Source organism: Harpia harpyja, chromosome 7, assembly GCF_026419915.1.
Source record: "Harpia harpyja isolate bHarHar1 chromosome 7, bHarHar1 primary haplotype, whole genome shotgun sequence".
Classification (NCBI taxonomy): Eukaryota; Metazoa; Chordata; class Aves; order Accipitriformes; family Accipitridae; genus Harpia; species Harpia harpyja.
In genome coordinates this window covers 34,571,080-34,598,381 of record NC_068946.1, presented here as the reverse complement: position 1 = coordinate 34,598,381, position 27,302 = coordinate 34,571,080, and the positions used below count along the sequence as shown (strand labels likewise).

Sequence of the window (27,302 nt, the reverse complement as noted above, 5' to 3'; positions counted from 1 at the left end):
TTAATGAAAAAAACCCCACCAAACCAAAAAACTTCTAGCCAGTTTTTATTTATATGTGGATTTGTATATGCTCAAAAATGTGATGGGAGACCAAATACTTGGCAGGTAACAGGCTGCTCTGGTTTAGTCCTGTATTGGATGTGTTTTAACTCTAAAGCTACCTCTGTTTTGGGTAGTTTGCTGCTAATTGGCAGAACGCAGGAAATATATCTGCAGATTGGAAAATGAACAATATTTTCACTGGCCTATCCATGACTATATGGTTCATTAAGTATAGCTGATTACTAGCAGCTCTATGTGGATTATGAGCTGTGCTTGTTTTGTGACATTAGCAATAAAGAAAAATACATAAGGTGCTCCAGCCAAAACCAGCCGGCTCTTTGTAATAATCATCTTCTCAATTAGTTCTCTGTTTGCTAAAAATTGGTGTGAGACATTCAGATTTAAAAGCTGATTGGGAAGAAAACCCAGCAACATATATTTTAATCATAAAACAAGTATTGCAAAGTGCTTTCTTTTTTCTTTATACCACAATTAAAACTGAAAACAAACCTGATTACATTTCTAAAGGAAAACTTTGCTTAAATATTGTTCCTCTGTGACAAACACATACTTCAGAGACTGTCACTTTTTGCAAGCCCCTTTTCCTTTGACCAACTAAGTTATCCTAGCTTAGTTACCCTTTTGTAATCAGTGAAATTGCACAAATCTGATTGGACATAATAGAATTCAGCTCTCTGGCAGACTGTGATAGTATTATGAAATATTGCCATCATTATTAAGAACATCGCACTCACTTATTCACTTCTGAAAGAGTAAGTTTTTTGTTTTTTTTTTTTTGAAATGAGGTTGCTTTTTCCTTTGGTGGTTTTAAAAGTAAATTGTTAAATAGCTATTTCTATAAAGCTAGTTTCTGATCCATTTATGCTTTAAACAAGAACATAGCTTGAAAATACTCTGCAAGAATGAAAATTGAGTATCTATTTGCTTGTATGAGGTTTAGCAAATTCAAAATAATGCATTGTTCTCTTTTTTTCAGCAAACCAAGGTCAACATGATATGCTTTCAAATAACACAGTAATTGCAAGTAAGGTTAAAGCAAGGTGTTTGTAAAATATCATTCAAAGAACTGACAGAGAAGGTTATTAAAAATAGCCAAATCGTCTCTGTCAGCTCTAGGGAACATATTATTTGTGTTGAGCAGTGTTCCAGCACAGAAGAGCAGGTTCTGACCTTTACCTAGAAACTGTTCTAACCTATTTCAGCTGCACAAGCATGTAACACACAAGCGACAGTAACACTGGATTATGGTAGGGAATGTTTTCCATTTGCCATTTTTTCTTTTCTACCTATAAACAATACTTAAAATATTTGCAAACAATTAAAAAATGTGTTTTCTTTCACAGATGAGTTTTGAGTAATCAAAACACCTGTACTCTCTTAAAATTTTAAATTGTCATTAGGAAATACTACTTAAATGTCACTCTGAAGTTAACATATTAAATTAAACATAGTAAGCTTCCCACATTGACTTGGAAATAATGTATCAATGTGCTATTCATAGCTTGATCACTAACCATAAGACCTTCAGGGTGGAAATTTCAGAAGTTGCCGTTATTCACCCAGCTCTAGGGATCTGTACTACAGGGCATTCACTCACCATGCAGCAGCCAGCTGAGGTTAGAAAGCAATAATATTATCTGGAAGTTCTCTTTATGCCCACTGTTAGCCAAGACAAGAGAATAGTATTGGTATTTTGACTATTATGCATTTATAGTTATGAAAATGTAACATAGAAAAATGGTGTAAAATGCTTTATGTTTATTCTCAGAATGCTTTTTATGTACTGGCAAACAGGAGAACAGGTAGCTAGAATGATTTGGCCTGATAAAATGATTTGGCCTTTAGGTGAGAGCAGAATTAAGGCAGCACTGGCCACTACCAAAAACCTCATTCATTTATTCTGTTAGTAAAGAGCTGAGACTTGTGACTGTTTTAGCTAATTCATAGAAATACCTGTAAATACTGTAACTGTACGAAAAATCTAATCAGCATTTTTTGTCAGGAGATTGGTTGTAAAGTTGGACAGGTCCTTCCAAGCCAAACACATTTTCTGCGTTTAACTGAATTTTTCAAAATCATTTAAGTTTAAAACAAATAGGTTGGAGTGAACTTTAGCGAGATGTGATTTTTAAAATAATAGCCATCATCTAATATAGCTGCATTGGCCTTATACTTTATAATTGTCTGCAATCTTCTTTTATTTCTTTGTCAGTCTTTGGAGAGTCAGAAAATAATTACGTAATAAAATAAGTATTTTACTTGGGTTTAAGTATATTCAAAATTCCCCTTGTGAACACTTGATATTCTATACACAGAAAACTTGCTTAACATTATATATATTTTTTTTTGTACAAGCCTTTAAGTCTTCTGGGAAGTATGTAGGGATTAGTGTCCAAGGTCTCAGGACAAAAATCAAGATGTGTTTAAACTGGTGGAAAAAAAATCACATTGACTTAAATGTATCTTGTATTAGGCTACAGTGATCTTGTACACCACCAAGTTCCTGTTGACTTCAGTTGGTTATTCTGCCTAAGTAAAGATTGGAATATATCCTAGACTTGCAGTGCTTAAAAACAAAACACTGTTAGCAGACACCAACTGATTTATTAATTTTGTGTCTCTCTAAATATTGGCAGCACCCAAACTTCAGATCGGTGTTCAACTGTCTGTCTCTGACAGTTCTAATTATAATAAAAGCAAAATAAGCAGTATTTTGGGTTCTGAAAATAGTAATTACAACAATTAAATTACAAATGCTGTTTAATCTTAAAGGAATGTTCTAAAAATAGTAGTGGTGGACTAAGGACACATAAGGATTGAAGAAAAAAAATTAGTGTTTTAACTAACCAGTGTAGCTGTAAATAAAAGCTTTTCAGACACACATTCGCTTCTTCATATCATGTCTTCTTAAAGTTTGCCATTCTCAAAATGTCATTTTGGTATTAGAGAGACAACACATGTTTTGGTGAAATTATTCAAGTGGAAGACATGAGTCAGATCAGAGTGTCAGGGTGTCATATTCTTGTAGATTCCTTTGGAAATCACAGGTTGATTGGTTAGTTTCTCTCTGCCTCCATTTCCCCCCTCCTTTTTTACTTTTTTTTTTTTTTTAACTTTTTGACATACACAGCAAGCAGAGTTTGTTTACAGCAGTAGCAATTTATCCATGTACCTTAATCATCATAAATGGTTGTATGGCTGTCACTTTCCATCCACATATCTGTCTGTGACATCAGGGCATACCAGACTATGCAATGTTTTTTGCCCTCATGAAGTGGATACAATAGTTGACTGCTGACTTGTTTTTGGTAATTAGAAAATCATCATTTATAATTACTCTTGACAGTTATTGATCGCATGGTATTGTAGAAATAAGTTGTCCTTGGAGATCATCAACAGAATAAATCCACATAATTAATTGTATTTAGACTTTGAAGCCCTAGCTCAATACTTCTAATTATGGTTGTGTTTAGCTCAGTGAAGTTCACTGTTTTCATAAGGATTTGGCAATGTCTTACTCCACAAGTGTGGAACTGGCACTTTGGGAAACAAATGTTTTACAGTACAATCTTGTACAGCAGTCAGCAGTGCTATGATGGTGAGCATTAGGTCTTATGTTGGTTATGTAAAAAGTTGCAAAAGAGATAATACTGCAGTTTTTAGTGACCAATATTTCCAGTATTGTGTTCCTGAGGATTTTTGTTTGGGTAAAGGTTGCAATATCAGAACCTCAATTTATAGAAAAACTTTTAGGAATCTTAAGCATTTTCACAAAGAATCATAGACTGGGAATTTGTTGTGTGTTTTTAGAATCTGTATTTGATTTTGTTTGGTGGGCTTTTTTGCTTTATCCATGCAGGTTTACCTACGAAATTGCCCCTGTTTTTGTTCTCATGGAACAAATAACACTTCGAAAGATGAGAGAGATTATTGGATGGTCAAATAAAGATGGTGATGGAATATTCTCACCTGGTGAGTTTTTTCTTTCTGTTTTGGTGGTTTGACTAGAACTTCAAAAGTTAAAATATATATAAGCTGTGTCTGAATGCCCACGATATCTGCAACACAAAACAATGCATCAGATATTTAGAAGTAGGAATGCTTTGTTTAAACACAAAAGTTGGGGGGGGGGAATTATCTTTCAGTGTGGCTATGTAACATGGCTGGTCAACATTTTAAAACTTGGCTACAAGCTCTGGTATATAGTTAGGCATTTAAACAGCCTTTTTTTTGCACTTAATTTCTGGAGGTGCTGAGCAACCACAGTTCCTGCTGACCAATAGCTCTTGAGAATCATGTACTGACTTCTTTGGTAGTCAGTGAGGATTTGGGCTCACAATCAGAAAAAGACTGTGACTGCCTGTCACTTTCTGGGACATATTATCTGGGACTTAATCTGACTGGATTCACAAGTATGATTCCAGTATGAAGACCAAGACAAAGTGTCTTCCCATGAACGTGATATAAAGGCAGTCAGTAGTGATTGAAAAGACTGGTAAACCATGTGGAGGTCCTGGACCCACGTGTGGACAACATGGGTGCCCAGCAGAACTCCATATTTCTGGGTTTGGCGTGGGGGGACACCATCCTGTTTCAGAGGATGAAGGACAATTCCACCTCCTTTTGCAACAGCCCACATAAAATGCAGGAATGCACACTTGCTTCGTCTCCAGTCCCATCTGCTGGAAAAATACAGATCTTTCTCAGTGTTCTTGTTGATGAAGAAATATTAGAGGAGGAAGTTATCCTAGACTTTATGGATGAGATTCATCTTACTAAATCTTGAGGTCTGCATTGTAGAACTGAGCTAATTGTCCTGGGCTCTTTTTAGCAGTAAACTAAGAGAAATAGGTGCTTTCCCTCAATTCACATTCTTCAAAAGTAAGTGTCAAAATAGATTAGCTGAATCATAGCCAGCAAAGTTCCTCTTTCCCTTAACTGACTATGAGGAAGCTTAGAATAACTAGCTTGGCTGTAGAAATCTACCTTTAAGGCATCTACTTCTGTACCTACAGTGAGATGGGATAAATCCATCCAGTGTGCGACATTTCTTCAGTGTCAGACCATTTGATAACTTCCTGTTTTTCTTGCTAACAAGAAGTTGTCATGCAAAAGCAGCACAATGAAAGCTGAACTTTTAAGGAATGTGTTACAAAATGTTAGCAATTGAAAGAGATGACGGATAGGAAATTCTATCAGTATGACTTTCTAGAGGGTCTGTCCCTCTGCTGTTTAGACACATGACCATGCATTTCTGAGATTTATTTTTCCATAGTTCACTGCTGCTTCCACTGCATAATGCAAATGAGACTTGTATGTCTTTGGTCTAATATGCATTTTTTCTCATTATCACTATTTTATTATTCATTCACAGGAGGAGCCATCTCCAACATGTACAGCATAATGGCTGCACGCTACAAGTATTTCCCTGAAGTCAAAACCAAAGGCATGGCTGCAGTCCCTAAACTGGTTCTCTTTACCTCAGAACATGTGAGCTTTTAATACACTGCTAATTCTTAATTTATTGATGTATGTTGTGAAGATGTTTAATCATTAAACAACCATTCCATTAAATGCGCCTATGTTTTGCTGCAGAGTCACTACTCAATAAAGAAAGCTGGAGCTGCACTTGGATTTGGAACAGACAATGTGATTTTGATAAAATGCAATGAAAGGTAGGATGAATGCTAAAGTTTTGATATATTAAATGTGTTCATCTGTTAAATTTGTTGTATTGTGCTTAAGGACTGGTTCAGTACAGTGTGTCAAGTTGCTAATGGCCTGTTGAGAAAATCCTATTAAATTATTTCAACTGTAGCTAGTATTTCCATATGCACTCTTTAATTTTCTTTGTCTTTCTGTTTCTACAATAATTACAGAGGCAAAATAATACCAGCTGATTTGGAGGCAAAAATTTTGGAAGCAAAACAAAAGGTTTGTGGTTTTAAAAATCAGTGCTTAAATGCTTGGCTTAGTAAAATTACCTCTTCCTTTGAAGGCTGAGGGTTAACATTAAAAGAGAAGACTATAATGATATAAATGTTACAATAATATTTTCAGCTGCTTAATTATACATTCATGTATTGTTTAGGGAATTATCTATATGTCTTGCTAAGGTTTCATTTACTGTTTAAAAACAAAGTATTTTTAACTCTTGAACCACATCTGTATTTTATGACTTTTAAAAATAACTTTCTGTTTGGAAATATATGGAAAAAAGTATGAAAACATGAAACTAAACCTACTTTTATCCAAACCCGTCAAAAATTCTATTGAAGTCCTAAAAATTCCCATAGATTTCAAGTGTGAGACTGCAGGGTTAGTAAATATAGCCACTAAGTTTAATTTTTTTGAGGCATTCATTGTTATTTCTTGAATCAATGCAATGAAAAATCCATTAATTTTCTATAAACCCACCAAAGTTAGAGCAATCGATTATTATTTTTTTATTTCTTTACATTTGAGCAGTCTATGAAATTGAAGTTCACATTTATTTCATCTAATTCATAATTGACTCACTTTGATAGTTCCACATTTATTGCTTTTATTTTGGATTGCTTTGTTCTGCTTTGTTCTGTTTATTAGTAGATAAAGACTAAAAGAACAACTTCAAGCCTTCAAATCACAACTTACAAATCACATTAATTTTCCTTTATACTGCTGTAAAAGTCTCAACTTTACTTGATTATTGCTAGTCTTCTACTAGGATGTTTGAATCTCCTCACTGAAAGAGATGAGACAAAATAATATTCTTTACCTTCTGACTAGTTAATTTGGTGAAGTTACAGTACAATAAAACCAGAGTTTGTTCCTACTATGTATACAATTTGTTAGTTTCTACTGTTGCTTATACGTACCTTTCACATGGAAAGAAAAACATTTCTAGGCCAGAAAATGGGATAGCAACATTTCTAAAATGATTTTCACATATATTTTTTTTCTGAAAGAGGTTCAATTTTGTATTTAATATTTTTATTTTTATCATAGGGATACATTCCTCTTTTTGTAAATGCAACTGCAGGCACAACAGTATATGGAGCCTTTGATCCAATACAGGAGATTGCAGATATATGTGAAAAATATAACCTCTGGCTCCATGTAGATGTAAGTAACTAAATGAAGTGCTGTTTTTCAGGCAAAAGAGGATTTTTTTTTTTTTACACGTTTTGTCTTGAATTAAAATATTTATTACTAGATCCTAAGTAAATTAAAATATGTTAGGCTTTTCCAAAACAATGAGTCTTCTCTTTTTTCTATCTCTTCCAGGCTGCCTGGGGAGGTGGACTTTTAATGTCCCGAAAGCATCGTCATAAATTGAATGGAATAGAAAGGTACTATACAGTGCTTACTTGTAATACTGTTATTAAAGTGCTTTCATAAGGTACAGGACACTTCACAAATTAATGAAAAGATGAATTTGCTGCATTAAGGAGTTTAAACACTAAATTAAACAAAAGCAAGACGTACAGGAAAGGTTCACACTAGGAAGACTGAAAGAATACTACAGAAGAAAACAGTGAAGTACAGCTGAGTGAAAGGTAAGTTTTCAGCAGATTTGAAGGAGGACAGGGGTATTGCCTGGCAAAAAGGAAGGGAGATTGTTCTATCCATAGCTTTGAAGGGATCATAAGTCTGGGAATGGGTGAAGGAGGATTTGAGGAAAAAACAAAGCCTGAGAGCTAGACGATCTCTGAAATGTAGGGCTTTAAGAATAGCAGTGAGAAATGAGGAATCCAGAGAAGGTGTTTGAGTATGAATACCTATGATGGGAAGCCATGACATGGTGGAAATTTGTAGAGACTCTCTCCTGAAAGATGTTTGCAGTTATTTCCAGAAAATAAAGAGTGTATGTTCTGCCTGAAAAGGAGTGTTCTATAAATGAAAGTTTATAAATATATTTATATGCTTGCTTTTGTATAGCTTATCTATACACACACACACAAATATATATGTGTATACAACAAAGAGAGGAACACATGGTAGAGACTGAATTAGCAGCAATTTTTAGGGGCAAATTTCAGTACCTATAAGGCTGGAAAGGACTATGATAGCACAGAGCTGGTACAATTCTACTGTGCCAGGCAGAAGACTGAGGGAACTTACAGGGAGGCCAGAAAGAGTCACAGATACTCACCGTGTCTCAGGGCACAGGGGCTTATGAGTTGGTGCCACGTGGCGATTACATGAAACAAGCAGGAAGTTCTTGTAGAGGCCAGAGTGAAGTCGGCAGAAAAGAGTGCATGTGTGCCCCCAAGCACATAACCCAGGTTACCAAGGTGCCCACTGAGACCAGAAGCCAGCCTTTATTAAATAATTAATTGAACCAAATTTGAAAAGGCAAAGCATTTGTGTTGAAAGTGAGAGTGTGTCCCTCCCCCTAGCCCTTACAATTCAGACTTAGGAGGAGTCCCGTGTGTAGTCTTCGGCACAGTTGTTCCCATATCCAGTGATGACAAGGCTGTAGTCTGTAGAAGATGCTATGTTTATATCCCTATGGGCGTGTTTGTCTCTAGATTTCCTCTGAAACTGCTCTACCATAAAAGGCTGCCCGTCTGAATAAAAATCAGAAAAGCAATGAAGAACCAGAAACATAAGATGTTTCCCATCATTGCAGATACCAGCTTCCAGGGAAGTGAAACAGATTTGAAACAAGCTCTACCCATGTACTCTCAAATTAGCACCAAATTGCTTCCTTGAGTCAACGGTGCTGAATGTGGGCACTGTGTAAAGGCATAAAACGAGAGCAGTGAGCAAAGCTCTTCCTCAGGGGAAAAAAAAACTTTCCTAGTGGTGGGCATCTCATACAGTAAGTGAAGAGCAAGTACAACATAAAAAATAATGTACAGAAGAACTGGTAGGAAAACCATGTGGACCCTTCTGTCGCAGGGACAGCCGTGTCTGGTGTGGGAGGAGTGCTCTGAAGTAGCAGAATCGTATCAGCCCCTGCCCAGTCCAATTTGCTAGTCACTCATGTTATGGCAACATGTCTAGTATGAGGTCAGCATTGTAAAGTGGTTTCCTTAAGCTACACAGGTTTGGTCACAGTAGTTTGCACACCTCTTTTGACCTGAGGTCAACCCAGAGGTGTTAATTAAGACCGTAATCTTAAGCAAATACAGAAAGCTGCAGGCCACAAAGCGTGATATTATTTCTTTTCTGGTCAGCTGTATGGATCTGCAGAAGTGGGATGGGGCCCACGTGTGCTGTGTAATTGCCCGTCACGGGCCCCAGCTGGGGTCTGTTGTTAACACTCAGGCCAGACTTGGCCTGCCCAGAGACATGAGTGTGTAAGGACTGGCACACTGCCGTGGTACAGAGCTGGGATTGCCTGTGTGGGATAGCCTCCGGCTGGCTGGCTGTGCAGGGTAGAGAGTGACATCTTCATGTTAAAATAAACCTAATGCTTCATGTGAAAATGACTTGAAATTGTCTTTGTTTGGAACCCTGAAAATTAAATAAATGAGCTCAGCTGAAACCATAGCACTCTCAAAAGGAAATGAGGTGTTACATAAATTCCTGTTTCTTGACTAGTCCATCTGAAATATTAGTGAAGTTTTTTTAAAAGGTAATTGCCTCTGAAGTCTGAGCTATATACCTGCAGGTTTGCATTGCCTAAGCAGGAGATTTTAGAAGGGTGGTGAGCTCCCCAGTCAGAGCACAGACTGTGCTGTTCTTCTGGCTGAGGGGTGCTGCGGTCTAACCTAGTGCAGGCAGAGGTTGGAATCATATCTGGAATCTTTATGGAATTAGTGGTCCTCAGACAGGCGTGAAGTAGTCATTGTGTTGCTCAAAACAGAGGAACTGTGCTTGTGTCTGTGTCCTCTGAGAGCAGGCTGTAGAAGAGGAGGAAATACCTTTGCATTTTCTTTCAACGACATTGTAAGAACACATGCATAGTCTGTGAAATATGATTATACACTTTCCTTCTCTGGAACACACAGTGAATCAAGGGGACATTTGTTAATTAATTACTTAGGGTGAAGAGGTCAATGGATGTGCGATGTTGGCACATTTATTTTGGCGTCATCATTAAACTGTCTAGGATAGTATGTTAATAATACAGAACAGCTCATCTGTTTGGCTAGTAAATTAGGTGATCTTGTGCATCCACATGTGTTTACACGTAAAAAGTTTTAAGCTTTACATACAGAATGGTAGGATTGTGATGTAGTTTTATAGCTTTTTAACAGTCCATGGGTTTGACAAGCTAGTACAGAAAAGGTCTCTTGTGGCTCTAACTGGAAAAGCAGGTAAGTACGAGGAGTGTCTTTTCCTTTGCTTTCTACTTCTGCGGCAGCTGCTCAGTAAAGAACTGTATTCTCCCAGAATTCATATTATTCCCTTAATTCTCTGACACCCCCCTCTCCCAGTCAGTACCTTGAATTGATATAACCTGTCAAACTGTTTTTGTTAGTTTTATTAGTGCTACTTCTAGAAGTGGAGTCTTCTGGGGATAAAGTTACTGTATCAGCTAATCAGCATAATCTGACACTAATTAGCTGGTATTAGTAATAATATAAACTAATCAGAAGTCTGACATTGCAATGTTAACGCATGAAAAATTCCTTTCCTGGACAGTATAGCTGGGAAAGATGACACTTGAGACAGTAATAATCTCCATAGTGAAATCATCATGGTCAAAACTCCATACAGTTCTATCTGAAAGCAGAAAACAAAGGTGACTGCTTTAGGTTAAATTTCTGTTTTTCAAACCTATCTGAATGTGTAATTTTTTTGCAGAGCCAACTCAGTCACTTGGAATCCACACAAGATGATGGGAGTGTTGTTACAATGTTCTGCCATTCTTGTCCGGGAGAAGGTCTGCCTTATATTTAATAATAAAGCAGTTAAAAAAAAAAAAAAAAAAAAAAAGGCAAGCAAATATCAAGCCCTAGTTTTTAAGAGGGTAGTGCAAAATCAATTTAATTTCAAAACTTCTTTTGGAAGGAATAATTGTGTGGATTTACATTGTCTTTAGGAAGTTGTTTTTTATCTTTTCTGTTTTGGTTTTTTTTTTTGTTGTTAAAGACGCAGACAGTATGGGTCAGATCTTTAGTTGTTGAATCTTTGCATATTCTAATAACAACACTAGAGCCATGCTAATATTTCATCCGAGCATCTGCCCCGTTGTTTCTGTGATATACTGAACATACACTCTTGGTCTTAGTAATTTGTCACAGTCTAAACTGCTTAAATAAAAAGCAACTTTTTTACATTGCATAGTTGTTTAAAAGTTTCTCAGTTCTGTTGAAAAGAAAACATGCTGCTTTTATTATGACTCCGTGTATATTTTTAGGGGTTTCTTCTAGGTACTTCATTGTCATCAATGAAAGTAAGACCAGTGTCTTAATTCTTTTAAGCAATATGTATTTTCATTAGATGACAAAAAAAAGTTATATCATCTGTGGATAGGACTAATTTTGTTGTCTACTAATTTCTGGCATGTCAATTGCTGCTAGAAGAGGTTAGTTGAAGAAGTGGTCCCTGTGCATAGAACTGGGATGAAGGAGTTGTGGATTCGAGCCCTAGGTCTGTCATTGCTCTTCCAGGTGACCCATCTCTAAACTGAGGACTGCAGCATTTATTTCCTTTTATAAAACACTTTGACATCCATTGGAGGGAAGCACTAGCCATTATTTAGTGGCATGCATGCTTATCATGCTAACTATTGCAGGATTTTGGCAACATTTTTTATTCTCTATATGAGAACTTTGATAGGTGGTTTTGTATTTATCAGATACACCAGTGTCTTTGAGCTCCTTCAAAGAACCACTAATAAATTCTAAAGGAGGCGCAGACCGTTTTAGAAAAGTCACATGTGTAAGACTTCTGTGTAACATACAGGAATTTGCTCCCCTCTGTGTTTCCTTCAGAGATATTTACCAGGAATCCATAGGTTTCTGTTGGTCTGAGGGCCATATTTATTTGTAAGCAAAAAATGTCTGGTTTAGGTCATTTGTACTTATATTTATCACTAATGTTAAGGGTCATGAAGCTGGACAATATATAAAGTTGAAGCCTTCAATTACTTTTTTTTTTCTTCATTTTCTGTAGCTATCTGCTGCACTGAGAGACCACAGCTTTATTCTAGTGTGTAATTTAACACATCAAAAATTTAAGTCTTAAGAACATAGCCTTAAAAGTGAAGTGGACAAAGTTAGTACCAAAAACTAAGAATCCAAATTAATCTGAGAATGTTTTTTCAGGTGTGGGTGTGTGGGTGTGTAAAACCATATGACTACTCAGGGACTTCTAAGAGAACCACCTTAGGTTATGAAATTATTTTTGTGGCTCAGGTTTACAAAACAAGGTCAGTATTTTATAATTTGGCCCATTAAAGAACAATTCTTCTGTATATATTTGAAATACATTTTTTATATATTATCAGTGCATACAGTTTCATATGCACATATGCCATATAAGTCATATAAGTACATGTTTTTCACTACAGGGTATACTTCAAGGCTGCAATCAAATGTGTGCAGGCTATCTCTTCCAGCAAGACAAACAATATGATGTATCCTATGACACTGGAGATAAGGCAATACAATGTGGTCGACATGTGGACATCTTCAAATTCTGGTTGATGTGGAAGGCAAAGGTAAATAATAAAAGTTCAGCTCAAAAATCAGAAATTTATATATTTAATTTGTAAGTCTCATGTAACGGAACACTTTTTTTAACATAAATATTTGTATAATTACAATCTCTAAACACACAGGTATCTGAGTATCAAGTCAGAAAAGAGCCATGTGAATTGTAGAACAACGTTAGCCATCAATAAATTCAGCTGGAAATTAGAAAAAAGGTTTAAGTCACTAGATGAGTCCTGTAGTAAAACCAGTGAGACCGAAATGGTCTTTTTTTGTGATTTTATACACTTCCATATGTATTTTATGACAGATCACTTGTAGTAGCAGCAGAGTAGACTTGATGACCTACAAGGGTCCTTTGAGCATCATGTTTCAATGCATAGATTTTATAAGCAACTTTGAAAACAAAGCCTTTTACTTAGGAAGCTTTGCCCAACTGATGATTTAACAGTTGATTCCCTGGTACTACTGTGGTATACTTGGATGGTTGAATTTAAGCATGGGCTTATGTACAGGCTTACATGTTCACAAGATGAGGGTCCATGTAGTCAAGAAAACACATTTCATTTTTATTTCTTTATCTGCAGACATCATATGACTATTCTTCTTGCTCTTCTGCTGACAAAATGGGAATTAAGTTGGTTAACCTGTTCACAGTCTAATCTTTTTTTATAAAACTGAGATTAATTCTAACGGCAAAATGTACAATCATAAAACAGTTTTCACTTTGGGTGAGAGCTAGACAGCAATAGTAAATAACCTGTGATGATAAAATGTTTTTGTGCAGATTTCTTCAATATTGAAGACTGAGGGAAGAAAGTAACAGAACTTTAGATATATAGTTGCTGTTAAACACATTGTAGAATTGCCATTGTTTATTTAAAAAAGTACTTCAGAAAAAGAAACGCAACACTTCAACACAAAATACTTATAACAATTACTTTAGTAATCAGCATAGATTTGATTACCAGGCTAATTATATTTCAGTTCAGTCTCAGTTCTTCCTCCAAAATAAATCATTTTGGTACTGTAACCCAGTAACATGAAACTGCTTATGACACATTAGAATCGGGCTGTGACTAGCAACTTTGAAGCGTGTTGTTTATGGTTCTAATTACCAAGTGCTGACTACAGACACCATCAAAGCATGGACTGAACATTTTTCTAAATACCAGCTGAACAGATTTTGTTAAAACTAGCATGCTGATTCTACCTCTGCTGTTATATTCACCTGTTAAACTGACCTCACTAAAGAAGTAGAGCACTTCACAATAAAGAAAAAAAATACAGTGGAAACCATAATGGATATGGGTCATATTTAAAATTCAGAAGTAGGATTTTTGTGGATGTGATTCTTTAAAAATAATATAGATTAAAATTGTTAAGTTGATCTGTATATCTGGAATTTAAATTTCTCTAGAAATTAGTTACCTTGGATTTCTGCTTGGTCTTGAGACAGATTCAGATTTCTTGGGCTGGAGTTCTCTGAGGTATTAGATAGAATCTGTTTCTAGCAGATTGCGTGATTATATTACAAAGATGTTAAGAAAACAAAATATTAGGAGCTATGGATGTTTTTCCTTCATCATTAGCCACCATGAGTGATCATACTCTTGTCCTCACAGTAGAAATACACTGCCTAGGTCCAGAAGCATTCCTGTGACTTTACCTTCAGTCATTTTGTTCAGTACAAAAAACTTACCCCAAATATGCAATAATTTAAGAGTGTACTTGTCTGTCTTGTTCATTCATGTACAAAGTGTGTTTTTTTTTTTCTTAAAGTACAACTTCTTGGTTTTTCTTATTTATTATCAACATTGATCTACTTTTTCTGGGATTATGATCTTTCAAAACAAATCAGATATGACAAAAGATCAGTGGGTGGGCAAATGACTTTTAGCAAACACTGCAAGCTTTTACTTGCTGACTTTTTTAAATGCAAATTTCTAGCAAACTGTTCAGAGGAAATAATTTATTTCCCAACTCTTACCAACTGAGTTTCTTCTTTCACCCTTACCAACTGAGTTTCCATTCCATGTTCCTAGTCTTTCAGCAATAGCTGGGAAGCCAAGACGTAATATTCATAATATTTTTGGAAACTGAAAAAAAAAAAAAGAGCTAAAAATAATCTATTAAAAATATCAAAATCCCTTGTTATTTTCATAATAAATTCTCTTAAAATGAGACCAAAACCAAACAGTGATTACAGTTTGCCACATTTAGCCACTTTTGTAGTGTTGATTATCTTTACTTTTAAATTACAAGAAGTAATACTGCTAAATGTTTTCTGACTGAAAACATTTAAGGGTGAAGCCTATCTGAAAAGATGATGGCATTGGAGGAGGGAAAAATGACCATACAATTAATACTTTCTTTTTAAAACAGGGTACAGTAGGGTTTGAAAATCAGATCAACAAATGCCTGGAGCTGGCAGAATATCTCTACACTAAAATCAAAAACAGAGAAGAATTTGAGATGGTTTTTGAAGGGGAGGTAAGCTTTCTTTCATCTAACCTGTGTGTAGGAGCCAAATCTGTATGGAATTTTGAAAATGGTCTTCATACTTCTTACAGTTCTGCAAGCCAGCTATGCAAAACTGCTCTTATTTTCTAGAGAACTACATGACTGTTGGCATCTGGGCAGTTTTTTGGCCAGAAACTATGTGGTTTTGTACCATAAATGTCTGATTTGTCTCCTCTCCTTCTCTTCTGCAGAGGACTTCTCAGTTTAGGGCATGAAGACAACATTAATACAAGCTACTCATGCTGAGATTCCACTTTATAACATACGTAACTGAGCATCTGCTATTTTTGCTGTATGTTCTGTTGCTAGTGCCACTGCATAAGCTCTTGGTTGATAAAATAACAAATATACTTTGTATCTCCATTTATTGCGAAAAGGAAAATTTGGTTGCGCTTGCTGCAATCCTGGAAAACAGTTCCTCGTAAAACTGCGTGTAGGTGAAAAGCATCTGCACTTCATTAGCACCCCAAAACATTGTAAATAGGACAATGTATAGAGAATCTAAACCAGCAGATGCAACCAGCAGTACTGTAATCCATTTATTTTGTTTTAACATGCAGAACTAGGAAAGTTAATACTATATTTTGTCCTTCATGTCTATGTTAAAATATGCTACTGACTAGCCTTTAGTGTGTGACTGATCTGTATTATTTTGTTTACTGATGTATGTATTTGGTTCTTTTTGCAGCCAGAGCATACAAATGTATGTTTTTGGTATATTCCGCCAAGTCTCAGGGGCATGCCAGACTGTGATGAGAGAAGAGAAAAGTTACACAGGGTATGTGGCTTTTGTTAAATGCTAAAATATAGTCTACTCTTTCAACCCAAAGTATTCTGTTTATTAAAAATAACATATCTGTGTGTTGACACATGTTCCAAATTCTGGGACGTCAGTTCTCCAATTGCTTGTTATGACCTTGATATTTGTTCACCTTTGTCTCCTATTTATACTGAGGTTGAAGTCATGTTTCCCCTATAGAACTAGATACAGGACATACTCAGTTATTCTTTGTTTTGTATCGCTTCTGTGCTCCCAAAAGTGTTACGAATCTTTAAAAAGTAGCTAGGCATAAAGATGTCCCAGTCCTGTTTGAGTAGGACAGCATATCAGCAAGAGAAATGGAAAGGTAATTACTTGAAAATGCTGGGACAGGTAAAGGAAATGGAAACCTGTAAGTCCTTGTCAGGTCTTTATTTTGATTTTAAATGTGCTTGATTAGTCATGCATTAATGCATTTCAGTAAAAATGAATACCCTTTGGAGGACTTCGGGATAAATTTATTTGAAGAAACGATAGAGGGAAGTGAAGGCATTGTAGAGGCACCACCAAGAAAAGTATTGGGTTACTTAGGACTTGAGGGACGTGAAATACATTAATTTTGTAGTAGCATTGTAGGCAGACAGAAGTGGAATGAAATAGATTCAGGGGACAAAAGAATGATTTTATAGTTGTCAAAATGAATTGTATTTTTTTTTTTTATATTTGGGAAGGGAGAAGAATGGGCAAACTTGGGAGGTTTTGTAGAGGATTTTATGTCTGCATTACACCTGGGAAAGAGAACAGAAGAGAACAGAAATTCCTGGGTCAACCCAGTGACATGTTAGATAAAGAAATTGCCAGAAAAGAGAGAAAAGAGGAAGATAGATAAGACTGGAAAGAAGGATGAAGTGTTTGACTTGTCACTGTTAAATGTTAGAAGACATTATAAAGCATCCTGCAAAACAGTAGAAGAGCCAGTCATCTGACCTTGGCTGGCAGAGAGCAGAGCAGGAGAAAGATGGTCTGGATGGAAAAACTGGGCTCAGTCAATACCAAATATTAAGATTGTCAGAACATTATTCCTTGTAAATTAAAGTGAGGAAGTGAGATTGCAGTAAATGCACAGTACTGCAAAACTACTGGAAGGTTTCCATGGCTTATGGTAACAGAAAATATTGTTTATGACATAGATCTTGTTGAAAAATTTCCATTGTTGTTGTTCTCCCCACCTCCACCCCCAGAAAATTACTTTGATAATACATAATACTCTCACGGAAAACATCTGTTACCCTCAAAAAGAGTAGGTTTTCATAAAAAGAAAACATTTCTTCATGACAAAGTCTTCAGCACAAAGAAATTACATGCACATTTAATACATTTAACATATAGAATTATTACGTAGTGAATACTCTAGGATGCTCTTAGTCTATTAATCAAAAAGATAGATATTGTTGTCAATTTTCCTTTAAATAGTGAGTCCTACATATTTCGTTTTTCAAGCTTTTTCTGTTACAGATCTTTTTATAAAAACTAGTGCCTTTCTGATCTGTCCATTTATTTTTTCCAAATTAAGAAATGTCGTGACAGACAAAGAAAGGACAATTTTTTTTAATTACTCTCCTCTCTCTCTCTTTTTTTTTTTCTTTCTTTTTTTTTTTTTTAATGATAAAGGTGGCACCGAAAATCAAAGCACTGATGATGGAGTCAGGTACTACCATGGTTGGATATCAGCCTCAGGGCGATAAAGTCAACTTCTTCCGAATGGTCATCTCAAACCCAGCAGCAACTAAGTCTGACATTGATTTCCTCATTGAGGAAATAGAAAGATTGGGGCAGGAGCTGTAGTACAGTGGTTGAATTATTTATTTCTCTAATTCACTGTTTTCCAGCACTGGCTATTTTTTTAACCCAGTTCTGTAGAACATGTTTTAAGGAAAATCTCTTTCTCTAAGTTCTGATCTCCTAAGACATTCTTAAACAAAACAACTATAGGCTACTGAAACATATATGTATTGGTAGATCATATTACTGAGGGAAAATGTATTATCTTGAAGTTGAAGTACTATTGACTCTGACATTGGTCTTGTTTATTGTAGTCAGCAGGAAATTAATAAGTACTAAAATAGCAAATTAAGAACTCTGCACAGTATATATGTACAGTATAAATAAATATATATAATTATATATATATACATACATATATATAAAAAAAGTGGTTATAAACTTAGATCTAAGCCACAGCATGTTTTCCACTTTAAGAGAATTAACTTTTCCTTCAACAACTAATGATGTGGATAATGTGCTACAAAATTTTCTGCCAGATAAAAATAGACATGTAGAAACATTTCTAAAATGTAGATTCTTAGGAGCTAAAGAAAATGTATAACAGTATTAAATCTTATTGTTGGTGCTTCTCTCACATACAAAACAGCAATCTCTAACAGCACCTTTGAGTAAAATAGTTGTATTTCCCCTTTAGTGTCACATCAGGGGATAATAGTAGCAGAGTCATTGTAACAGGTATATTATGGCTGTATTTTTAGAGGTTAATTTGTGTAGATTGTGTATATTATTGTTAAATGACTTTGTGTAAAAGGATTTAAATGTAATAGTTTTACAGCAAGATAACTGTTGAATTGTAGGTATATGAAATATTTGCTTATTTATATGCAGAGATTTACCATGCTGAAGAGTTGTCTTGTATTTTCTTCCATTTGTAATGTATCCTATTTATATATTATTGAAGTTCTAAATAATGTTTATGGTATTTTAGTGTCTTTGTGAGCCAAAGAAAAAATACAAAAATATTAGTTGACACTTTGATTTAAATCCTAGTGCCCTTAAAATTATAACTTACAGATAATTTTACTGAATATAAGGAATTCTAACATTGTGTATAGACTGTCAAATGATGAGATCCCTTTAATCTATTAGAATTTTCAGTTTTATTTATTGTAATGTCAGACTGTCTGTTCAGTGTTCTGAATGCTTTTCTAGTGCATATTGGTTGCTAACCAAGGCCCCTGTTTTTGAGTTGTATTTCAGGACTAATCTCTATGACCATTTTAACTAAATTCGGTGGGAGTTTTAACCAGCACCATTCTTTTAGTGATATGGAATTCAATATGTGTTTGGAGCTTATAAAATAAATAAAAACAAAAGTAATCTCAGAATCTTTAAATACAGCTGGCATGTCACAACAATTTCAACTGGCTAGACTTTTCAAAGTATAGACACCAGAGTCATCTGCAGCTTGTTCAGTTTTAATCATTAGATAATCAATACTACTGAGTGGAAAACTCCATACTGGAAGCAGAGTAGTGGAACAAAATGAAGATTCAATAATTTACTGAGTTACTGTCATGGTGATAAATGGAATATGCTAATTTCAAATCTTTTTATACATGATTCTATGGCTATCTTCTATGCAAGTCAGTAATTAATTGATTTTTCTTTTCTTTTTTTTTTCCCAAATCAATAAGAAAATTAAATTATTTTAGAAACATTCAGTGAAATGCGGTCATGCTATGCAGTTTTTGCAGCCTCTCTGAACCCCTTCAGTCCTGTGGAAGGACAGCTACACCAGGAGAGATTACCATCCTGCAGGTCCCACTGGTGGTCTTCTGAGGACGCTGTCTCACATCTTTGGCTGGGTCAGAGCAGGGAGAAGGAAGAAGCTGTCATGGTAAATGCCATATCATATAGCACAGCCTTTCCAGCTTTTCATAGGACTATTGCTTATCGCTCTTCCATAACCTTCTGTAAAACTTTCTGTTGAAATTATTCGAGTTGAATCTAAAAATTATTATAAATTTGTCAGTCTTCTAGATTTATGAGTATGACTTTGAAAATATCATCTAACTTGTTACTTTTATGCCATGAAACCCCCCAGTAATCTCATCAGTACAATATTTTTTTCATTAGGTTATTTTCCTCAAGACAGCGTAGTTGGTCTCTTGCCTTCTTGATCTTAAACCTCAGTCCTCCTTAATTATAACCCTGATATCTTACCATGTCTTCAGTACTTAACATTTCTTGATGTAAACATCCACGCTGTATGACCTGAGGCCTGCAATACAGAAGTAGTCAGTGTGAACATTGACTTCAGTACCAACTTCCATAATATTAAATGCCATTCTTTATAGATAGCAGCTACTCATCAAAACTAGAGGGCCTCTCATTGACAGCTGGTTTTAGAGTACAGAAATAAGTTTGTTTTGAAGTAGTAGAACATTTTGATTTACAGGCTTCTGCCTGAAATCTGGTCTCTGTCACAGTTTTACTTTATTCAAAGGGCAGCTAGAGAAGATTGAAAGATTTCCCTCAGTCCTCCTTGTTTATGAGAAACAATACGAACTAGTATAATCAATACAAATATGTATAACTGCTGACCTAGCTTCACTAGGGGATTTTATGTCTTCCACACAAGCAGCACCATGGCCCTTGTGATTTCTTCAACCAGTTCTTAGGTGGGAATTTCTGACTTTCTCCATCTCCCTAGTCAAGATATTTCAGCAATACTGTTACTAAGGTTCCCAACTTACCCTTAATCCTCTAACCTTAATATTTTAACCTCATGGACCTTGTATCCAGATCACCATCTCAATATTGTAATAATAATTATTGTATTTGAAATGTTGTATGTCCTCGGAGCATATATACTAGGTAAAGAGAATCATCCTCATGTAACTGATCATGAAACTATAGGAAAGACTGTAATATGGCTTACTGGCATTCATACAGCAAGCCTTGGACAGTCCTGTGATACAGTCAGAAATAGATCTAGACCTCTTCAGCACACATACAATGTTTTGCTCACTAAAATTTCTGCTTCCTCATTTAATAGAGTATCTTGTATTTGGGAGGTCAAAAGCGTCAGATGTTCTACCTATTGCCCTTGGCAGTTTGCAGCTAGGTGGGAATAATGGAGCTTCTCCTGCCTGTTTCTGAAGTGAGACCAGTAACACAGAGGTATTTTCTCTGTGTTTAGATTTATCTTCCTACCCTCTGCATTTTATCTTGCCTTTTGGCAGTGCTGTGTCTTGACACAGATGATACTCACAATTAGATTTTTGCAAAGCTTTTAGTTCTAATATCAGACTCTGGAGTGTTTCCCTATTAGATGTACCTGCTTCCACAGGCACAGGGCTCGTATTAATTTCTGACTTGGTTAGCTAATTTTAACAGAGCAGTTACGGTCATCAGTGAGAAAACTCATCTGTGTTTTCTTCTCAGTAGGTAATTTTCATCTGAGTAATATGTTACAGCTTCTCAGACAAAAGCTTACCTGGAATTTTCCTGCTTTTTAATCCATACACTATTAACTGTGAGAGATCAGGAAGTATGGATATACAGAAGTGTTGACTAATTCAAAGCATTGCAATTCCAGGTGAGTAACTTTGTTTTTCTGAGGTTTAAAATATACTCTAAGGTAACAATTTTGCCTTTAAAATCACACGGACAATCACTGTAATTTTGTGTGGGTGAATTCAGATCATATAAACAATAGGCAAGATCTTAGCTGAACATGTAGCTGCAGTGCTTATTAACTGATGTAATTTATTTGGAAAAGACTGACCATTGGATAAAAATCAACAGCAGCTGTTGATTTTGAATGAGAAAAATTCTGATTGTATTATTAAAGGTAATTTTTAGTGAAGATAGTTAGATTATACCATTCACAGCAGACAGATGGAACCATGGGCCTTGGGAATAACCCAGGATTTTAAAATTATCATTGACTTAGTTTACAATCTGTTTTTTGAATGGTGACAAATATGAAGAGATTTTTTAAAGAGAATCTCTGTTTTATGGTTTAAGAAATGTCGAAGTTATAAAGAAGATATGCAATGCAGTTTAAATTTTTCAATAAAAGTTGATCTTAAAACTGTCTAATTTGTCTCATACCATTTTTGTGAGTTCCTTTGTTTCCTTAAGAATATGAAACAAAAGCCATGCAACATTATCTCTCACATTAAAAACAGTAAGTCAAATGCTAAGCCTACTCTTTAGTTTTAATTGTGAATTGAATGTGAGCTTGTACCAACACAGACTGAGGAAGAACCGCAAACTCTAGACCTTGATCAGTTTGAACAGAGTTGTCAAGACATTAATACTGTGTAGAAATGCTAAAAAATAGAGAATCTAAAAATCTTTCTTCGTGGTGTTTTGTGTGGTTTCTGAAATCCTCATCCAGCTTATACAGAGGACCCAAGAAAGTAAACAGGAACCTTGGAATGAGTAAAAAGAATAAGATCAAGCCCTTGTGGTAAAAGCCCTGCTATTTAATCTGTGGATATATTTATAAAACTTACTTCTTGTAATGCAGGTCTTACTCCCAGGAAGACTTGAATACATGCTTAACTTTGCACACTTTGCAATGCCACTGGTTGATCTTGGTGTTTGTTTATTAAGCATGTTTAAATCTGCACACAATCAGAACTAGGATATTTTTATGCAGTCAAAAATCTACTTGACCGAAAAAGTACTTTTCTGTATGTAAACAAAACGCAGGACAGGACCAGGCCTAGAGGTGTTTTGAATAGTGTTATGTTTCAGCACTTCTGTGCTTGTCTGGCAAGAAATGATGCAGAGATGGCAAGAGGAGCCTTCAGGGTCATATGACAATACACTGTGGAATCAGAACTACAGGATACTGGGTGCCTGACTGCAAAAGCATTTAAAGTTTGCATAGAAGAAAATCTGAGAGTATTCTTGCCAGAGTCAGTTGGAACTGGGTTTCTTTGTTCAGCCACTTTTTTATTAAGCATTATAATGCACAGTCTTTTACAGTAAAAATGTTTCCTTGAAATACAAATAAATGAGATATTGGCAGGTTTATTTTGTGAGTAAAGTAAATATGTTTTGTAAGAATAATTTTGCAAAGGTATACAAGGGAAGCCTAATCCTGCCACCACAGAAGTCGACGGGAGAATTTTTGCTGATTGCATGAATCAATCTTTCCCATTCTCAGAAATGAAAGACCATTTCCTAACAAAACAACAGAATGACACCTTAAGTCTGAGGTAGGAAAAAATACTGAAGTTCTTATGTTCTCTAAAAAGGGCTATGCATAATGCAGTAACATTAAACAAATTCAATGTATTTCGTATAGAATCATAGGTGTTTTAAAATAACACCAGAAACCGAGTTTGAGCATAAAATAGTTGAAATATAAAATTTATAAGAATGCCATAACTTCAGGGAAACACTTTTTTTCCCTAACTGGACTTGAGTGAAGCATAATAATTACAAAACACAACTCTTTCCCTTTGTAAATATTGTATGAATTAAAGCTTTTGGCACATGATATATACTTGATACATATCATGTATAACATGAAGAAGGTGATTAAAAATTTTGGGTTCTAGACCATATTTTGGGGTAAACTGCCTTTCTATTACGGCTGTTAAAATATTTTTAGTTCTTTTTTTGTATACCAAATATATTGAAAAATAAGACCACATTTTGAATTCATAAAAGTATAAAATTATGTTTTTCATAATATAGACAAATTCTAGTTTATTACTGCTTTATGCATTATCCATAGAACTGTCATTGATTTTTAACAGTATGTAACAAATCCGATTTTGATTGCTTTAGGGGGTAGGATGAGCATCCTTCAAGTAGGATGAGTTTTCTTAAGAACAATTTTCTTTCCAAGTTAAAGAATTTTATGCAGTAAACTAGGTATGAGCAAAATACATGCTGCAAAGAAGCTTACCAAGTCCATTAGTGTAGCATGCAAATACCATAACGTAAAGCACTAAAAATTATGGAAGGTGATTGTATTGTGTGACTATTAAGGAATGTTCAGCTTACATACAGACTGTTCAATAAAACGATAGGACCACAATGATACTGTTAGCAGTTACGTACAGCTTGCTGTGGTCAACATAATTACATCTGTCTGAATTTCTTCTTTTAGTGTTTTATAATTTGCAAATTGTGACAGTTATGCTTAGGGTGATGATACGTGAATCAGGAGTACTACTCCCTCAAGAACTGCAACTGAGTGAAGAGGAAATGAGAAGACACAAGAATTGACTGAAAGCAAAGGTTAAAAGGATAGATGGACAACATGGAAGGATTTGGGTTTCATCAGAGCACCTGGACTTGTGCAAAGCATTTGACACTGTCCCGCACAACATCCTTGTCTCTAAATTGGAGAGACATGGATTTGATAGATGGACCACTTGGTGGATAAGGAATTGGCTGGATGGTCGCACTCAAAGAGTTGCGGTCAATGGCTCGATGTCCAAGTGGAGACCAGTGATGAGTGGCATTCCTCAGGGGTTGTTATTGGGACCGGTGCTGTTTAACATCTTTGTCAGCGACATGGAGAGTGGGATTGAGTGCACCCTCAGCAAGTTTGCTGATGACACCAAGCTCTGTGGTGCAGTCAACATGCTGGAGGGAAGGGATGCCATCAAGAGGGACCTTGACAGGCTCAAGAGGTGGGCCTGTGTGAACCTCATGAGGTTCAACAAGGCCGAGTGCAAGGTCCTGCACATGGGTCGGGGCAATCCCAAGCACAAATACAAGCTGGGCAATGAATGGATTAAGAGCAGCCCCGAGGAGAAGGACTTGGGGCTGTTAGTTCACGAGAAGCTCAACATGACCCAGCAATGTGCACTTGCAGCCCAGAAACCACTTGCATCCTGGGCTGCATCAAAAGAAGTGTGACCAGCAGGTCGAGGGAGGTGATTCTCCCTCTACTCTGCTCTCATGAGACCCCACCTGGAGTACTGCGTTCAGCTCTGAGGACACCAACATAAGAAGGACATGGACCTGTTGGAGCGAGTCCAGAGGAGGGCCACGAAGATGATCAGAGGGTTGGAGCACCTCCCCTGTGAGGACAGACTAAGAGAGTTGGGGTTGTTCACCCTGGAGAAGAGAAGGCTCCGAGGAGACCTTATAGCAGCCTTCCAGTACCTAAAGGGGAGCTACAGGAAAGCTGGAGAGGGACTTTTTACAAGGGCATGTAGTGATAGGACAAGGGGTAATGGCTTTAAACTGAAAGAGGGTAGATTTAGATTAGTAATTAGGAAAAATTTCTTTACTGTGAGGGTGGTGAGGCACTGGAACAGGTTGCCCAGAGAGGTTGTGGATATCCCTGGAAGTATTCAAGGCCAGGTTGGATGGGGCTTTGAGCAGCCTGGTCTAGTGGAAGGTGTCCCTGCTCATGGCAGTGGGGGTGGAACTAGATGATCTTTAATGTGCCTTCCAAACCAAACCATTCTATGATTCTATGATTCGGAAGAATCAGACTTATGGAAAAAGCAGAATTAAAATTATGGTTAGAATAAAAGATAAGACACAAGCAGAAGTTTTTAAGTAGACCTGGTAAAGAAATAAAAAAATTCTGGTTCTCTGTTTTAATAGATCTATCTACTGAGGAAAAGTGGAGCACTGTTTAGTAATGATGACAACAGAAAAATTTGAAGATAAAATGTTACACACCTGCATTTATTTCTGCTATTTATTAGGTAATCTGTTGAGCATCTGAATATAATTATTTCAGACTGGATAAGTATACTTTATATGTGTATTTATATTTCTTGATATAAAATGCAAGGACACATACATGCACATACTCAGTGTGTATCAGAAAATAATGAAGTCTTGCATGATGTTGACCATTTTGTGTAGGGCTTCTTAGGACATCTGCAAAGATTCTTGAAGTGTAACATTAAACAAATATATCATGAAGGAAATAGCAAATTATTTTCCCTTACCTTTGAAAGTATCTGTGTGTGTTGTGTATGTATATGAATGATTAAATCCCTATCATGTGAAATTCTTAAATTATATACCTTTTAACAGGATACCAGTCAAGTTCATCTGAGAACAGTTGATTTGAGGCAGGAATTACTGTGTGAAAATTTTTGGCCTTGTTTTATGTGGAAGGGTGTTGTGCCACGACAGTGTGAACAAAAATATGTAAGATCATTGCAGGTGATAGGAAATGGAGAAAAAGTAAGTTTAACGTTTCAAGAAAGCCTAAAAAAATGTCACTAGAAGCAAAATCAACAAATGTAAGTACAATTACTTTAAATGAGATTTACAGAAGCCTATCATCTGTGACTACACTGTAAGCTGATTTGAAGCCATATCCGCTTGGTGTGACATCAGCAAGAGTTCGGATAACACCGGTGTATAAAGCAAGCATATTGGCCTTCAAAAAAATAAAAACTTGAATGCTAACTTTAAACTGGACAGGTAAAAGTGTCTCTAGAAAGCAAAGTGAGAAAGGCATAAGACGTTTCTCACTCAGTGTCATGTTGGTTAGTGCTTTTTATCTTCTAAATATTGCACGTATTATAAATTACATTCACTGTTCAATGTATTCCCTTATTAATGAGGACCTTCCAAGGGCCCCAGCAAAAAAGGCCATTAATCTTAATTAAGCTGCTTCCTTTACTTTTAGGAAGGCTGCCTGCAGGGTAAAACTGACATTTGTGCTTGTGGGCATAGGGCCAGACTGACCACTAGATTGTACGGGATGAACTCTTTATTTCCATCACTTTGAGTTTTTTATGGTTTCTTGTTGCATTGCCTGGCTATGAGCATTCTTTGAAGAAAAGGCCCTTACTGACTGTCTCTTTCAGCTAATTCACTCTTCTGCCACATGCGTGGCACTGGCAATTGCTAAACGTACTAGCATGGCTCTTATCTCAAGGAGTACAGCTTCGCTGGGCAATGGGGTGAGATCTCCACGTGCTGGGTTTGACAGTGCTGAACCAAAGAACCATAGTTGTTTTGATTACAGCAGGATTTCCTATTTGTGGAAAAAAATGACTTTTACTAATTCATTGTAACTATAACTTTTACTAACTCATTGTTTTAATTTGCTGGTAGTTATGCTGCTGCAATAATTTGGTGCGTTCACTTATCTCGGTCACGCTTTTTAAAAGTATATTACTTGTACCTGATTATGTTGTGTTTCAGGGCCATTACATTTCTTTATACTGTTTTGCATCATCATGGCTCTTCAATTATTCTACATATTTTTCAAGAGGAGGAGTATTTTCTTTCCCACTGCAAAAGAACTAGGTTTAGCTTCCCTGCTGTAAATACCCCATATCAGTGAGTAGTTTTTATTGTTTTTACTCAGTCCTAGTGAAATGCAGTTATTCTGTAAGTATAAATTAATTACCAGCTCTATCTTAGAGTATAATGCAATGCATATTCTCTTGTCTTCCCAAGGATACGAGGCCTGTCTTTTCGCAAGATATGATGAGAAGTCACGGATTGCCAATCTGTGACCTGGCTCCCTAACACTGAGAATTGTAATTGCCATCAAACAGCTCCCTCTGGTTTCTTGAGTGAGTAAACACAGACTGATTGCAGCATTAGAGCTA

The 27,302-nt window shown here is 36.0% G+C and overlaps 1 protein-coding gene across 1 annotated transcript in view; it reads left to right on the top strand.

The window, feature by feature from the left end:
- GAD1 (glutamate decarboxylase 1) overlaps positions 1 to 21,834 on the top strand; it is a 35,403-nt gene extending 13,569 nt beyond the window's left edge. The window contains exons 7-17 of the mRNA XM_052791865.1: positions 3,923 to 4,035; positions 5,438 to 5,553; positions 5,659 to 5,738; positions 5,943 to 5,997; positions 7,051 to 7,167; positions 7,330 to 7,394; positions 10,804 to 10,882; positions 12,515 to 12,664; positions 15,042 to 15,149; positions 15,868 to 15,957; positions 17,611 to 21,834. Coding sequence (XP_052647825.1) covers positions 3,923 to 4,035; positions 5,438 to 5,553; positions 5,659 to 5,738; positions 5,943 to 5,997; positions 7,051 to 7,167; positions 7,330 to 7,394; positions 10,804 to 10,882; positions 12,515 to 12,664; positions 15,042 to 15,149; positions 15,868 to 15,957; positions 17,611 to 17,784 — 1,147 coding nt within the window. The 3' untranslated portion in view covers positions 17,785 to 21,834. The remainder of the gene's footprint in view (positions 1 to 3,922; positions 4,036 to 5,437; positions 5,554 to 5,658; positions 5,739 to 5,942; positions 5,998 to 7,050; positions 7,168 to 7,329; positions 7,395 to 10,803; positions 10,883 to 12,514; positions 12,665 to 15,041; positions 15,150 to 15,867; positions 15,958 to 17,610) is intronic.
- Positions 21,835 to 27,302: the final 5,468 nt, after the last annotated feature.